The 13,348-nt window shown below is 43.6% G+C and overlaps 1 protein-coding gene across 1 annotated transcript in view; it reads left to right on the forward strand.

Moving 5' to 3' along the window:
- ST8SIA1 (ST8 alpha-N-acetyl-neuraminide alpha-2,8-sialyltransferase 1) overlaps positions 1-12,939 on the forward strand; it is a 111,148-nt gene extending 98,209 nt beyond the window's left edge. Inside the window, exon 5 of the mRNA XM_036400300.2 lies at positions 102-12,939. Coding sequence (XP_036256193.1) covers positions 102-582 — 481 coding nt within the window. The 3' untranslated portion in view covers positions 583-12,939. The remainder of the gene's footprint in view (positions 1-101) is intronic.
- Positions 12,940-13,348: the final 409 nt, after the last annotated feature.

The following is a 13,348-nucleotide window of genomic DNA, read 5'->3' on the forward strand; positions in this document are numbered from 1 at the left end:
TGAATTGTAAATATGGGTATGAGGAGCAGCCCTTAGGTGGATTTCGAAGCATGTGGGAAAAGCCATGTGTGACCTGCTGATTCTCCCTTGTGCCGTTCCAGGTTCCAGAACCTGCTGTGGTCCCGGAAAGCCTTTGTGGACAGCGTGAAGGTCTACAACCACAGCTACATCTACATGCCAGCCTTCTCCATGAGGACGGGCACGGGACCCTCCCTGCGCGTCTACTACACGCTGCAGGATTTCGGCGCCCGGCAGTCCGTCCTGTTTGCCAACCCCGCCTTCCTGCGGGACATCGGCCGCTTCTGGAAGGGCAAGGGCATCCACGCCAAGCGCCTCTCCACGGGGCTCTTCCTGGTCAGTGCTGCCCTGGGGCTGTGCGAGGAGGTCACCATCTACGGCTTCTGGCCCTTCTCGGTGGACCTGCGCGGGAGCTTCATCAGCCACCACTACTACGACAACGTGCTGCCCGACTCGGGCTTCCACGCCATGCCCGAGGAGTTCCTGCAGCTCTGGTTCCTGCACAAGAGCGGCGTGCTCAGGATGCAGCTGGAACCTTGTCAGGAACCTCAGCCTTCAGCCTGAGGGTCGCTCTGGACATCAAGAGTTTTTAATTTCCACGCTCTCCGACAGAGAGCTCTGGTTTATGTTGGTTGTTTCTAAAGGGATCTGCATGGGCCATAAAAACGCTCCTTGAAGGCCAAATGGAATATGTCCTTCTTGTTTAGTGCTTTATGGAACTGGGAGAGGATGAATGTATCTCTCCATCAAGTCCATTCAGCAGCCGTGGGAGAAACATGTCAGAAGCAGCACAGCTGAACTTTCCAGGGACGTTTTTAAGTGACAAGTGTACAAAGGGCATTAAGGCTCAGAGAGTCACCGGGCCGCTCATAAGCTTTTGCTGACAGTGCCAAATATGACTATCTCTTCCAAACTCCATTTCATTCCAGATCAGCACCCTGTAGAACTTTCCTTTTTCCTTGCTTTTCCCCTCTGTTTGGGGGGTGTGTGTGTGTGTGTAGGACAGCATGTGTGTGTCATTGACTCTTTGTTTCTTTTCCTTTTATTCCTTTTATTTTTGATGTGTCGCTCCCTCCCCCGAGGAAGGAAAAGGAAGGGCTTAAAAGCCCCAGGAGCTGAGCACCATCAGCTTCTCTGAAGACTCTTGGGAGAGTGAAGGTGCTAAGAATCTGGTTAGAATGTCCTAGGAATGCCTTGCTACTGGGGACAGATAGACCTGTGTGTTGTGGGTACTATCAGGATGGTCCAGGTCACTGCATTACAGCTGTGCCAGTGCTGTGCTGTGGGCAAGGGCTGGTTAAGGCAAAGTGCTCTGAAAAGGAAGCATGTTACAAAACCAGCAGGGAAGTGCAGCCTGGTTCCAGTGACCCGCTGCAAGATTTCCGCAGTGACTCTCATAGCAGGGATGGTTCCTGACCTGATTTTCTGTCCAGCCTTAGGGATTAATTCTGTATTCATTTGGACTCCAGATGTTCATGGACTGTTGAGGGTATTGGAGGGGTTCAGTGGAATGTAGAATGAGGTTCTTCATGTGCTTACAGCAGGAAAATTGCAGAAATGAATGTAAGTGTCATTTAAAATTAGTCGAAGCTTTGAAAATCGTTTCTCTGCGTGTGACTTTTTCTTCTGCTTGGATTGTAACGTTAGCCTTAAAGACTTGTACTTCTCACACGAGATTGTCTCTGCTTAAAGAGAGTCTGGGAAATAAAACAGCCTTTGGGAGCAGCGAAAAGCTGCACAGCCAGCAAGAAAAGGAAAAAAGAGAAGGGCATGCCTGATGCAAGGCAGCCCTGCTGGCAGTGGTGAATCCTGTCAGGTGTGCACAGTGCCTGAAGGACTGTTTTATTTTGGGTTGTTACTTGGGCAGCAGATGGTCCTCTCACTGTGGAAATGAGAAATCCTTTTGTTTGTTTGCTTTGGTTTAGCACTGGAGGACAAGAGGAGAATCCCAGCTCGGTCTGCAGTGCAATTTAAGCTGCAAGATGTTGCCACCATTAACTTGAAAAATCCAGATCAGTGTTCTCTTTCTTAATATCTTATTACTGAAAACCTAGCCAAGGTGTTGGAACAACAGAACTGTCATCAACTTTCCACAACAACTTCCTGTGCTGTTCTAGCCCCAAAGTTCTAGTATTTTGGGGGATGTCTCTTCTCAAGTGTTGATAAGGTCTCTCCTTGTAGACTACCAGCTGCGAGTTATATAGATATAATAATTTTTTTTAAAAAGTGAAATCCATGGCTCCTCTTTAAATATGAATAGTTCAACACTCTGTGTAAGAAAATGGGGAAAAAATAGTCATGTTTTTCTTTTTAAACCTATGTTTCATAATAAAATTTTCTTTTGGAATATGGATATTCCAAGCATGAAGTGGGCACTGTTTTGTAGGATTACAGGGCAATGCTAAAGGGTAATGTGGAGATTTTGGGGTGTTCTAGCTATTGGTCTGATAGAATCTGAATGTACCTCATAGCCCATGATATCTTTGTCCATGCTTTCATTACAAGTACAGTCAGCACACTGATGGAACACCACCTGATAATTCATTCTGTTTCATTAGTGCATTATCCATGATGTGGGGACTCGGTGAGGAAGGATTTGAAAGTAAAATGTTTTCCTTTCTGCTTGTTATGGCAGAATTTGACTGAGCTGCCTTTCTTGGAGATGAAGAGGTGCCTGTATGGTTTTTATTGGGTGCATCAGGTTTGCCCTTTTGAGTGCTTTATAGATGACATTATCTGTGAAAACAACAGTTGGAATACAAAGTGCTACAAATGGCTCATCAGCAGGGTGCCAGCATTTCCTTCAGAGCAGGAGGGAATGGGGAGAGTGAGGGGGAGCTGCCTCTTTGCTGGTCATCTTGTGGTGGTTTTACAGTACTTAGGAATTCACTTCTGAACCTCTCCTACAGCTCTCCAACCCCTTGGTAATTATTTGTTCTGTGTGTTGGGAAAATAATTGGATCAGAAGAACAAGTGTTTGTGCAGGAAAGCTCTGCTGAGTGTTTGGTCATGTCTGGCTGTTGATGCTCAGACAATGCCCTGGATATCTGGAAGTGTTGTATTCCCCACCTCTGTAGGGCTGAACCTGAGGCCTCTGTGAGTCCCTTCTGGTGTCTGCAATCCTGATGTTTGCTAGGAGATGGCTTCCAAGGACTTGTGGGGGCAGGAGGCACCCGGGCTGTGAGTGATGTGCAGCTGATACTGGAGGCATCTCTGGTTCTGGCTCTGTTCACATCTGCATACAGTGAGTGTGGCTGGCACACACAGCACAAGGCACCCACGTGTGGTGAGCAAGTAAGGGTTCAAGGGTAAACAATTTTCTGTAACTTCCAGGACACTGGCTGTTGAGAAGAGGAGAGAAACAGAAATAAATGCCACTTTTGAGGGGCAAAATCTGGTTCAGCTTGTCAGTCCATGGAAACGCTGGCCAGCAGTCAGCCTTTTGCCCGGCAGGTACAAAGGGACGCAGGAGAGCACTGCAAGTGTTGTGTTGAAAGAGCAGTGCAAAGGGCAAAAGCAGGTAGCTGGGAGGGTAGGAGTGGCTGTGACCTGAGAGAGATGCTGGAGTGAAGGCTCATCCCAAGGGAGTGTGGAGCTTGCCTTGGGGGTGTCCCAGAGGAGGGCAGTCCACGTGTGGGAACACTGATATCAAATATGGCATTGCATGGAAGGGCCTGAGAATTCATCCATCTTCAGGAGGGAGGTCCTTGCTTGTGTTGCTGCATTTTTAGTGAAGTCTTTTTGAAATCTTAGTATTTGTTAGTGAAATTCCCTCCTGCAGCACCTCCATTTCCACTGCCAGTCCCTGAGTTTCCCTGATAGTGTAGCTAAAGCTGCACGAATCTGCCAGGTTGAAAGCCACTGCAGTTCATCTTCAATAAAATCTGTTTCAGGCTGGCCAGATGATTTGTTAAGATTCATAGTTATTAACTTTATGATAGAGCTGACAAGGGGCAGAAGTGCTGGAATATTGCTCTGCCTGCAGAGCAATCGTTGTCCCATGTTTGTAAGGAGAATAAATTAAATACCTTTACAAGAAAGGTATGCACTGAAATCCCTCTTGATACAATCTTTTTGGGGCTGTCTATGTTCTTGAGGAAGTCAAGACCTATTTTTGAACTTGTGACAAAACCATGTGAAACTTTCCCTCCTTGTTGATTAGGAAGCCTCTTGGAGCTCTTTCTGGATCAGACAAGCAAAACAGAAACCAGCAAAGCAAAATCCTAGAGAAGGGAGTGGGAGGTGTGCCCATGAGAATAAAACATCTCTAATTTTGGCACAGACTTTGTTACAGTGCTAAGACCTCTTGCTCATGAATGTTGTATTTTTATATATTTTCTGGAATGAAGATAACAAGTTTGGTGTGAGGCAGCTACTAAAGTCAAAGGTCTAGGCCTCTGTTACAGCTGAAGTTTTACAGAATATGGAAATATTGGCTGTTTTTTTGATTTGACTACTTTCATCTTTTCGTTATTTTCCTCAAAATTAATGTTGTTTTCTAGGCAGCTGAGTTAGCACCTCTGTGAGAGCTGAAACTATGCAAAGTATCTGCTTTTTGACACTTAGTGTCCTGAAACGTGTTAGCTATAGCAAACCTCTCCTGGAAACAGCTTCATGAATACTAACCGGGTATCCAGCTCACCCTGGCCTGTGATTAAGGTGCAAGGGAACTTGTTATGGAGAAATGAGGAAAATGAAGGAGGTGACAGCAATCTCACCATTTGCTGCCTCTCTGACTCTTCTTCAGCTTAATAGATGAGTAAGCATTGGAAGAAGTCCAGGTTACAGGAAGGACAAGCTGTTTTCTCCTGCCACTCCCATCAAACACAGATATAAAATGGACTGACCAGCTGCTGTCCTGAATCACGGCCTCCTTCAGAAGCTCACATGGTGGAGTTCCCATTAGCTGATTCGTGCAGGTAAGCAAAATTCACCAGGCTTTGCCCAGAAATGCCTGTTCCCCATCTCCATGATCGTTTGAGGAGTATCCTGGGTGCTGCAGCTGTCCTAGGTGCAGTGACCTCCCTTAATGTGGACTCCTGTTTCTGCCCCATACCATCACCCTGAAGGATCTCTCTTCCCTGTCCTTCCAGATGACCATTCCCTTTGGGGATTGAAGTGTGATTTTAACATCCTGCCATAAGGCAGCCAATATGTTTCGTAGTTTGAACAAGCTTTTCTTTTAAACTGTTGACAAATCCACCAAGAGCTCAAAATAGCTCCAAATAAAAAATATGGCTTCAGCCAGGTGTTGGTAATTCCCTCAGTGGAGAAGAGAAAGAGGATAGGTGATAGAAGGATGGGTTTTTCAACTGTTGTAAAATAATACCTGTTACCTTGAATTCCCATATTTTATCTCTTGGAATCTATCATATGTTTGACTTTTTTGTAGTTTCTGAACAGAACAATTAGTAAAGACTTAGAGTTCTTTTTGTTAAATATTAACAAACTCGTTTCCCTAAGTGGAGTGCAAAGAGCCAACAGGAGGCTTGGCCTATCCTCCCTGGCTAATACTTTTTGGCAGCAGTGAGACCTTAAACAGCTACTCATTCCCCTCTGATTATTCATTTTCATCAGTTTTTATTGCAGCAGGCTGAGCCCTGGTGTATTCAGCCTCTTCATCTTCCAAGTTAAACTCTTTTTTTTTCCCCTTTTCTCCCTGGATTTAACTCCTGTGAGTGACTCCAGAGTGAGTTTAAGAAAGCAGCACCACTAGTACTTGTTCTCTGGGTTTATGAAAAAGATGGTATTCAGTAAAACACTGGAGTACCTTTTGGACAGTTCCTTCTGATTTCTAACTGTATATTCAATGAATTGTTTCAGTCAGATGGGACCCACAGCAGAGATGAGATGCCTTATTTTCTGTTAATTGGAAGGAAACAATTACAGAACTTAATTATCAACAACTTAGGGAATCTTCCTTCTGCAGCAAGCTTTGTTATTGGGTGATTATCTTGATAGTAAATGAAAATTCTTCACTGAAAATAAAAGCCTGATCTGGAGTACTGAGACACCAATTGGAGTCTCTACTCAGGTATCTCCAACAAAGATTTTGGTGTTCTGCAAAAGTGCCATAATCACAACTTATTTTTTCTTCTGTGCATGTGTTCTTATAGGAAATGCTTGAATTTTTTTTTTATAAGCCTCCCATGTGCTGAAAACAAACACTCCTTCGTGAGGAGCAGGAGTTTCTTTTCGGGTACCCATGGTATGCAGAGTGAAACTGCCAGGAGATGTCCAGTTTTCAGGAAAATGCTGGTTTGGAGTAGTCTGGCAGGACTCCTTGGAGCACGTGAGTTGGCTGCTGCCTCCTGAGCTGTAGAGTTTGGGCAGATGATACACACTGTGCTGCACTGACAGGAAAAAAAAAAAGCAACAATATTTTAGCCATTTTAGCTCTGCCTGCTCGATGTGTCCCACTGTGGAGTGATGTTTGTTCATTCTGTGGGGCCTTCAAGGACTCTGATCCTACAGATCAGTCATGTGTTGGCTGTTAAAGGCCTGGGCTTTGTACTGAACGCTGCAAGGAGCATGGACATGCCTGGGAATTGTGTCCTTTAGTGTGTTATCGTTTGGGCACTGCAGGGTAGGCCTGTTACAAAACATATACATAAAAATCATTTTGTCTGGGTACCCAAAAGCCATCTTACCTGGGTTGTAGATATAACCCACAGGTAGGAGGAGGTCACTGCATGATGCTGCAGTGCAGAAACCACTGTGGTTTTATTTCTGTCAATAATGAAATCCCCACTGAGCTGATATTGGATTAGGTCAGCTTTCCGTGCTCTTGAAACTCCCACTCCATAAGCATTTCCAATAATTGTTCCATGCAAAGGCAGAAACAGGAGATTTTTACTTGCTCACACATGTCACCTTGCAGTGAAAATGGAACAAAAAGTCAGTCAGAACTCTTACCCCTTTCAGAGGGTTGTGAGGACTCCCTAAGTAATAGATAGGCACACAGCTACATAAATATAAACAAAATAGCCTAAAGTCTATAGCTCAGATGCTGGGTAGTGTCTTGAATAATTACTTCCAAATCATTTAGAGGGAAGAAAAATTGCAAAATATTTACATGTGAAAAATATCCCCTCTTTTTTTTCCTCCTAAAATGTACTAATAACTGAAGAAACCATGTTAAAAGACACAGGAATTTTCCCTGGTTTCCAACTTATTCTGCACTTCAAGCTTTGTATTCAAGTCCATACTTCTGTAAAGCTTCCAATTCTAGATTGTCCCATGTGGTGTCCATAGATTAAAAAAATATAATTAAAAAAACAAACAAACAAAAAAAGAAACAAAAAAAAAAACCCTAAGAAACAACAAAAAAATTATATTCCAAATTAGTAAAAAAAAAAAAAAAAAGTAAAAAGCAAGCCCAGGACAGGTTCAGCTCCTCTGAAAGCTCTGACTGTTTATGTGCTGCTATTTCGTAGTGGTGGCCAAAGAAGTAGGCAAAGGTCAGAAAGGAGATGAATGCACAAAAGGACACAATATTTCTGGTAAAGGACACAATATTTCTGGTAAAGATAAAGGGATGGAAGTTTAGGTTTAAATGCTTGGAACCCAAAGTTGTTAATTGGTGTTAAGTCTTTATTCTTTTGCTTCTCCTTCTGTTGGTTCTTGTTGTACTGGAGTGAAACTTGCCCTGTTCTCAAGTTTAAAATTTTCTCTGCCCTACACTGAACTTTCCTCTGGCCCTAAACCTAAAAATTACCAGAGAGGCAAAAACCACTTCAGGTTTATCAATATTTGTATGCGGCATTTTACATCTTCCTAGTACTAATGACTCTATTAACTCATCATTAAATGAAGTAGGGGAAACTCCTGCTTATCCCAGAGTTTTGAAGTCTTTCTTCCTGTGGTGATTTCTCTGTTAGGTGAATAGAGATGACTTTTAGCTCAGGTGTTGTGAGAATTAATTAACTCATACTTGGGAATTCAAGTGAAAAAACCCCAGAAATGTTATTAAGCTTATCTGTTTAGAACAATGCAAACAAGCAAATGAACCACCCTTTTTATCTGAGTGAATTTATGCTTTTGTGTGCAAATCCTCTGCCATTGTTAGGAAGTACAATAGGAACATTATGTTCAGGGCACCCCTGGATTGCAGGGAGGGAAAAGCTGTGCATTTATGAAGAGAAAAGGTTTCCTCCTCTCAGCCACACCCTTCACTCTATAAACCAGATTCTCTGCTCTCTTTCGTTGTTCTGACTCAATCAAATCAATAGAATTGCCTGGATTTTAACTAGTTGAGTGTTCTCAAACCTGAGGGAATTCATCCTATGAAAGTTTGACGTTATTTTAAAGCACTGTCAGATTATGACACTTAGTCAAAGTATCATAATTGTGTAATCTGACAATTCTTTTTTCCCCACAAGTTTAGACCATGAGCCGTGTTTGCTGTTTGTTGGTTGCTTCTGTCAGGCAAACATGTCCCTGCATTTCAAGCTTGGGCCACACGAAGGCATCGCAGGCTGCAATGCAGCTCCGTGTCCTTGTCTCAGGGAAGCGATCCATCAGCTGCTCCATTTGTCAGGGGCATTGTTTCAGCCAAGTGAAAATGAAAAAAGGATTTTTCAACTCTGGCAAGCTTCACCATTCACTGGCTGTAACTGTAACCTCAATTTATTATTCTTGATGGATCTCATGTCTGTGAGTGTTTCCTCTCATCAAATAATTTTGTTGGATTTTATTGATGGAATGGGATGATCTTTTCCCCCTGCTTTTTGACTGCAATTCTTCTTTTCTGATAGTGTTTGCAAGGAGGAAATACTTCTTTCTTCTCTCTTGTTTTCTAAAATGACAATTTATATCTAAGGCATTATTCTAATCTCAAATGCTGGTTTTCTTAAAAGAGTTGGTGTCATGCTTTTTTTCTGTGTTGGGCACATTATTTTCTTTTCATAACAGTACTGATGTTTTCAGTGATGAAATCTCAACAAATTATCTTCCTCTTTAAAAACTGAAAGATTTTCTGGCTTTCATAAACCCCAGTTGGTGAAACTGTCACATGTCTTTGGGTTTTATCCTAAATTGAACATAGTTACATTTTGAATCTTTGGTATATCTTAGTACACTCAGTCAGGTGTCAATAAAATAGGAATTGATTTCCAGAATAGCTTTCAACTTCAGTTAGTGCAGGCATTATAAAGGCTGGTCTTCATTGGAGGCCTCCAGGGGCAGACATGGAAAATGTCCTCAAAATGCCCACACCCCCCCACGGGCTGAATAGAGTTTGGTAAGTTTAGCAAATTAGCATAATTGACAAAAATCACCAATTAGAGACAGAAGCGGTGAGGCAATTTCCCCTTGTTCAACCCTCTCTGAATCCTGCTCCCCCTCCCCTTAGATGGGAACTAAGCTTTGATTATAGAAATACATCTCAGAGAGCAGAGATGTCTCAGCCTTGGTTCCTGGGGAGAGCCAAGACAGCATGGGGATCTTGGAATGGGCTTTGTCTTTCTGTCAGGGCAGGGAAATGTACTGGGGAAACTAGAATCCAATAATAGGCTGCAGAACTACAAATAGCTGTGTAAAGAATACAGAGAATTGATATAAAAGGAAAGAGGTAAAAATCAATTTGGCATCATTCCCCTGTTTTTAGAGACTAACAGACCCCTGTACCATACAGCCAGCCATTATTTAAAGAATAACTGCAGATATAAGTAGTATGAACAGTTCCTCTTATCCAGGCCCGGTTCCGTAACCATGAGCTAAGAATGTCAAAGATATATTCAAAGTTCAGTGGGCCTTTTGAAAGCCACCTGATGTAGAATTTGAGTTTGCTTTCAAATTTCAACCAAATCCTTGATAATTCATTCTCCCTGCTGTACATAAGAACAACAACCAGTGTTAATGATTTTGCAGCTAGTACGAAATTTAGAGTCATTCTGTTTTGTTAAACTGTACCAGACAAATCATGGACTTCTTGTGGGGCTGAAGCTGCATCTGAAATTTGCTTTTCAATATGTTCAATAACCCTTACTGTGATCAAAGATTATGTTTGGAATTGCAGCCCCATGGGCAAGGCCCGATCTTTATCTGGGGGTAAAACTTAGCAGACTGAATTTTCACATATTCAGTACCACCCTGGCAAGTTGTTCTTATGAAGAGCTTTTGGATACATTTTGGACTAAAGCTGCATGTGAATTTTGGGACCAAATCTGCACTGTGGTTACCAACTGTGCATATAGCATGCACAGAAGAACCATTCAAATAACACAGGCCTGATTTGTATCAGTCTCTGTTTTCCACTTGTTTCAGGAGAGAGGGCCCTTATCTTTGGAGTAGTGAATCCAGGGTTCCCTGCCAGCAGCCCTGGCCTGAGTGGGAGCAGTCAGGGCTTTGAATGTTCCTCTCCACTTGGTTTGGAGGGTCCTGTCCCACCATTTCACACAGAGCCAGCCTCCAGACTGGAGCAGGGCACATGTGTCCAGTCCTGCTGGACAGGGTAACATGAAAAATCTCTGGACCTTCTCAAAGAGGAACTTAGAGCCAACCCTAGCCCCAAATAATAAAAACATTCGGCACCGATACAAGCATTTTTTATTTTAATTTTATGTCTCGTGGAAGTTAGAAGGACTTGTAAACTTTTTTTGTTTTTACACATACCAGACACTTGGCTTTAACCTGTGTTAATGCTGTTTCCATCTGGCTGTTTCTGAAAGCTCCAGCGAGAAGCAAGCAAACAAAGACACCAAGGAAATGAAAGGTGCCTTGCTGTGATGTTCTCTAGAGCAGTGCATTGCTCTGATAATGAACTGTGAAATGTAGCATGTGGATGATGATGAATGTAAACACTTGCATGTCTTTTTATGTGAATGTTGTCTCCCTGAGATGGGTTGTTAGTATGAGCTCTGTAGTGTAAAAATACTGAAAAGAGAAAGGAAGTGGAAAGAAGATAGTTCTAGTGGGTTTTGCAGTGAACCACATCCCCTTTTGACTGCTTTTCCTTCTCAGATGGGGTAACAGGGCCCTTACCATTAGGACAGTAATAAACACACTGCTCTGTTCCTGAAGCTAACTCTGCTTCTGTCCGGCCCTGGGAGGGACAATCTGTTTGCATTTCCAGCCCATCTGATCTGTCCCCAGGCGTGGGGCTGCCCTGGCTGGATCAGTCAGGCCCAGTGATGATGCCACAGCACGTGTGTGCTGCCCTCAGCCCCCATCTGCATCCCCAGTCTGTGCCTGTGCCAGGATGACCCGCTGGGGCTTGCTACAGTTTGCCCTTATGGCTAGAAGCTGCAGTGCAAAGTACACCTCTGAGAATTCCCTGCCATTTCGTGCAGGCACGGCCACCTGAAAGAACTCGGGGCAGCTTGGGCAAGTTTTGTGCTCGACCAGAACAGAAATGGGCCGGGCAAAGGTTTTTCAAAACTGTTAATTTTGCATTTACCTCACAGAGGTATTTAGGAGAAGTGAGTGATTTCACAGGGCACCAGTATGTGTTGGAATTGCAGCCATCCTGAGCATGTGCCCTGCCAGGGGAGCAGGGAATGTCACAGGGTTACCCCAAGTCCCTGGTGTTTGACCTTGGGAACAGGCTGTGTTACCTGCAGGCAAGCAGCCCAGGGAGCACTGCTGGAAGCTCCTGCTGGCTTCTCCCCGAGGCTGCAAGGTGCTGTCACCTTCCCTGAGCTACAGGGACATCTCGGCCCTGCTGCTCTGTGCTGGCTTGGGCTGTGGGCAGGGGCACTGCTCGGGGATGGCCTGCTTGGATCCATGGTGCCACCAGAACCTCCGTGGGTGCTGGCAAGGAGCTCAGTGTTGGGGCAAAACCAGCTGGTTTGGGGTCACTCTGTGCCCCACAGGAGGCTGCCGTGCAGAGCCCTGGTTTGGGGTCACTCTGTGCCCCACAGGAGGCTGCCGTGCAGAGCCCTGGCAGGACAGACTCCAGGTTTCTCCTGGCTCTTTAGGGACAGGACACGGTTGCCATTTTTGCTCTCTCACACAATATTCCCAAAGGAGCCATGTGATGTGGGATGTCAGTGTTAGCTGTTAAATTCTAGTACTTTTATTTGCATTCCTCCTTCTCTTGCCCAGTTTATTGGAAAAATGTGATGGTAAGTGGTAGTTTGATGTCTTGAGGTGATTTTAAAGTAGATAAGCAAACCATGATGCCCCTGAGATTGCATAATGCCATGGATTTGTTTTGCCTCCAGTGCCCAGCACCTAATGTTTATTGTCTCATTTCTGATGTGTGCAAGCTTTACAGGCTGGATGTCATGTCCAAATGGCAGGAGCACTTGGGTGAACATCTCAAACCATTGGTTTTTGGCATGCTCAGGGGCAGAGGTGCTTGTGTGGAGTGTGTTAAACATCCCAAGTGTGGTGTTGTTCTGAGTCTTGTGATTAGGGCTTCGATCTAATTCACTCTCCAATGTAGCAAATGTTTGCTGTCAGCCAACACCATTCAAGGACTAAGGGAATCTCTTTCTTTGCCCTGCAATAATGTATTTTCTATGATTTTGTCAGTAGAATTTGTTCGTTTTTCAAGTACTGTGCAGTGCTTCTTTGAAGAATGTCCCTTTTTCAGGTGGTTTCATGGTGACTGTACCCAAAATGTCTAGATGTCTCTTAATTGCAAAAATTGCTTTGTTATTGAATGTATTATTTATTAACAGTATCTTGTCTTTTTCTAGTTGCATTTTACAAAATGTGCCACAAGCATCTTCTGTGATTTTTTATAATGAAAGTCTTATTTATAATGTTTGTGCAAGTGGATGGAAACAAATAATGATTTTATAGTAGCCCATGCCTTTTTTCATAGCTGCAGAGTCTTAATGATCATGAGCAGAAGGGACAGGCTCATTGTTTCATTTAATTTTGATGAAGTTTTTCAGAGTTAACTATTATGTTACTCATTATTTGAAATTCATTATCCTAACAAATAAATATCACCATTTTAAGAAATGAAAAGAGTATTTGCAGGGCTCCTTTTTCTTCTCTGTTCCTCGCTCTCTAACCCCGAGTGTCCAAACAATCAAGGTAATTTCCTGTTCCTCTGGACCTGTTAAACCTCCCCACCTCAGCCCCCTTTAGAAACAATGGGGATCAAGGGGCAGATGGTGCTGCCCACTGCAGGGACAGCTGGAGCAGGATTCCTCAGCTGGTGGGTACCCAAAAGCAAGCATCTCTATTTCCATTTATTGGAAGGATTATCCGTAGCAAAGGTGGTCTCTTCTGAGGTAAGAGAGGAAGGCAGACACTTTCCTTTAGCTATGATGGTTCTTTTTCAAAAACCCATGTTTCAAGATGGAGTCCATTTAACTTCCAGTTTATTCAGGTGTGGGCAGATATAAATTGCTGAAGCCAGTCAAGGGTAATA

Source organism: Molothrus ater, chromosome 5 (genome assembly GCF_012460135.2).
Source record: "Molothrus ater isolate BHLD 08-10-18 breed brown headed cowbird chromosome 5, BPBGC_Mater_1.1, whole genome shotgun sequence".
In the NCBI taxonomy this organism is placed as follows: domain Eukaryota; kingdom Metazoa; phylum Chordata; class Aves; order Passeriformes; family Icteridae; genus Molothrus; species Molothrus ater.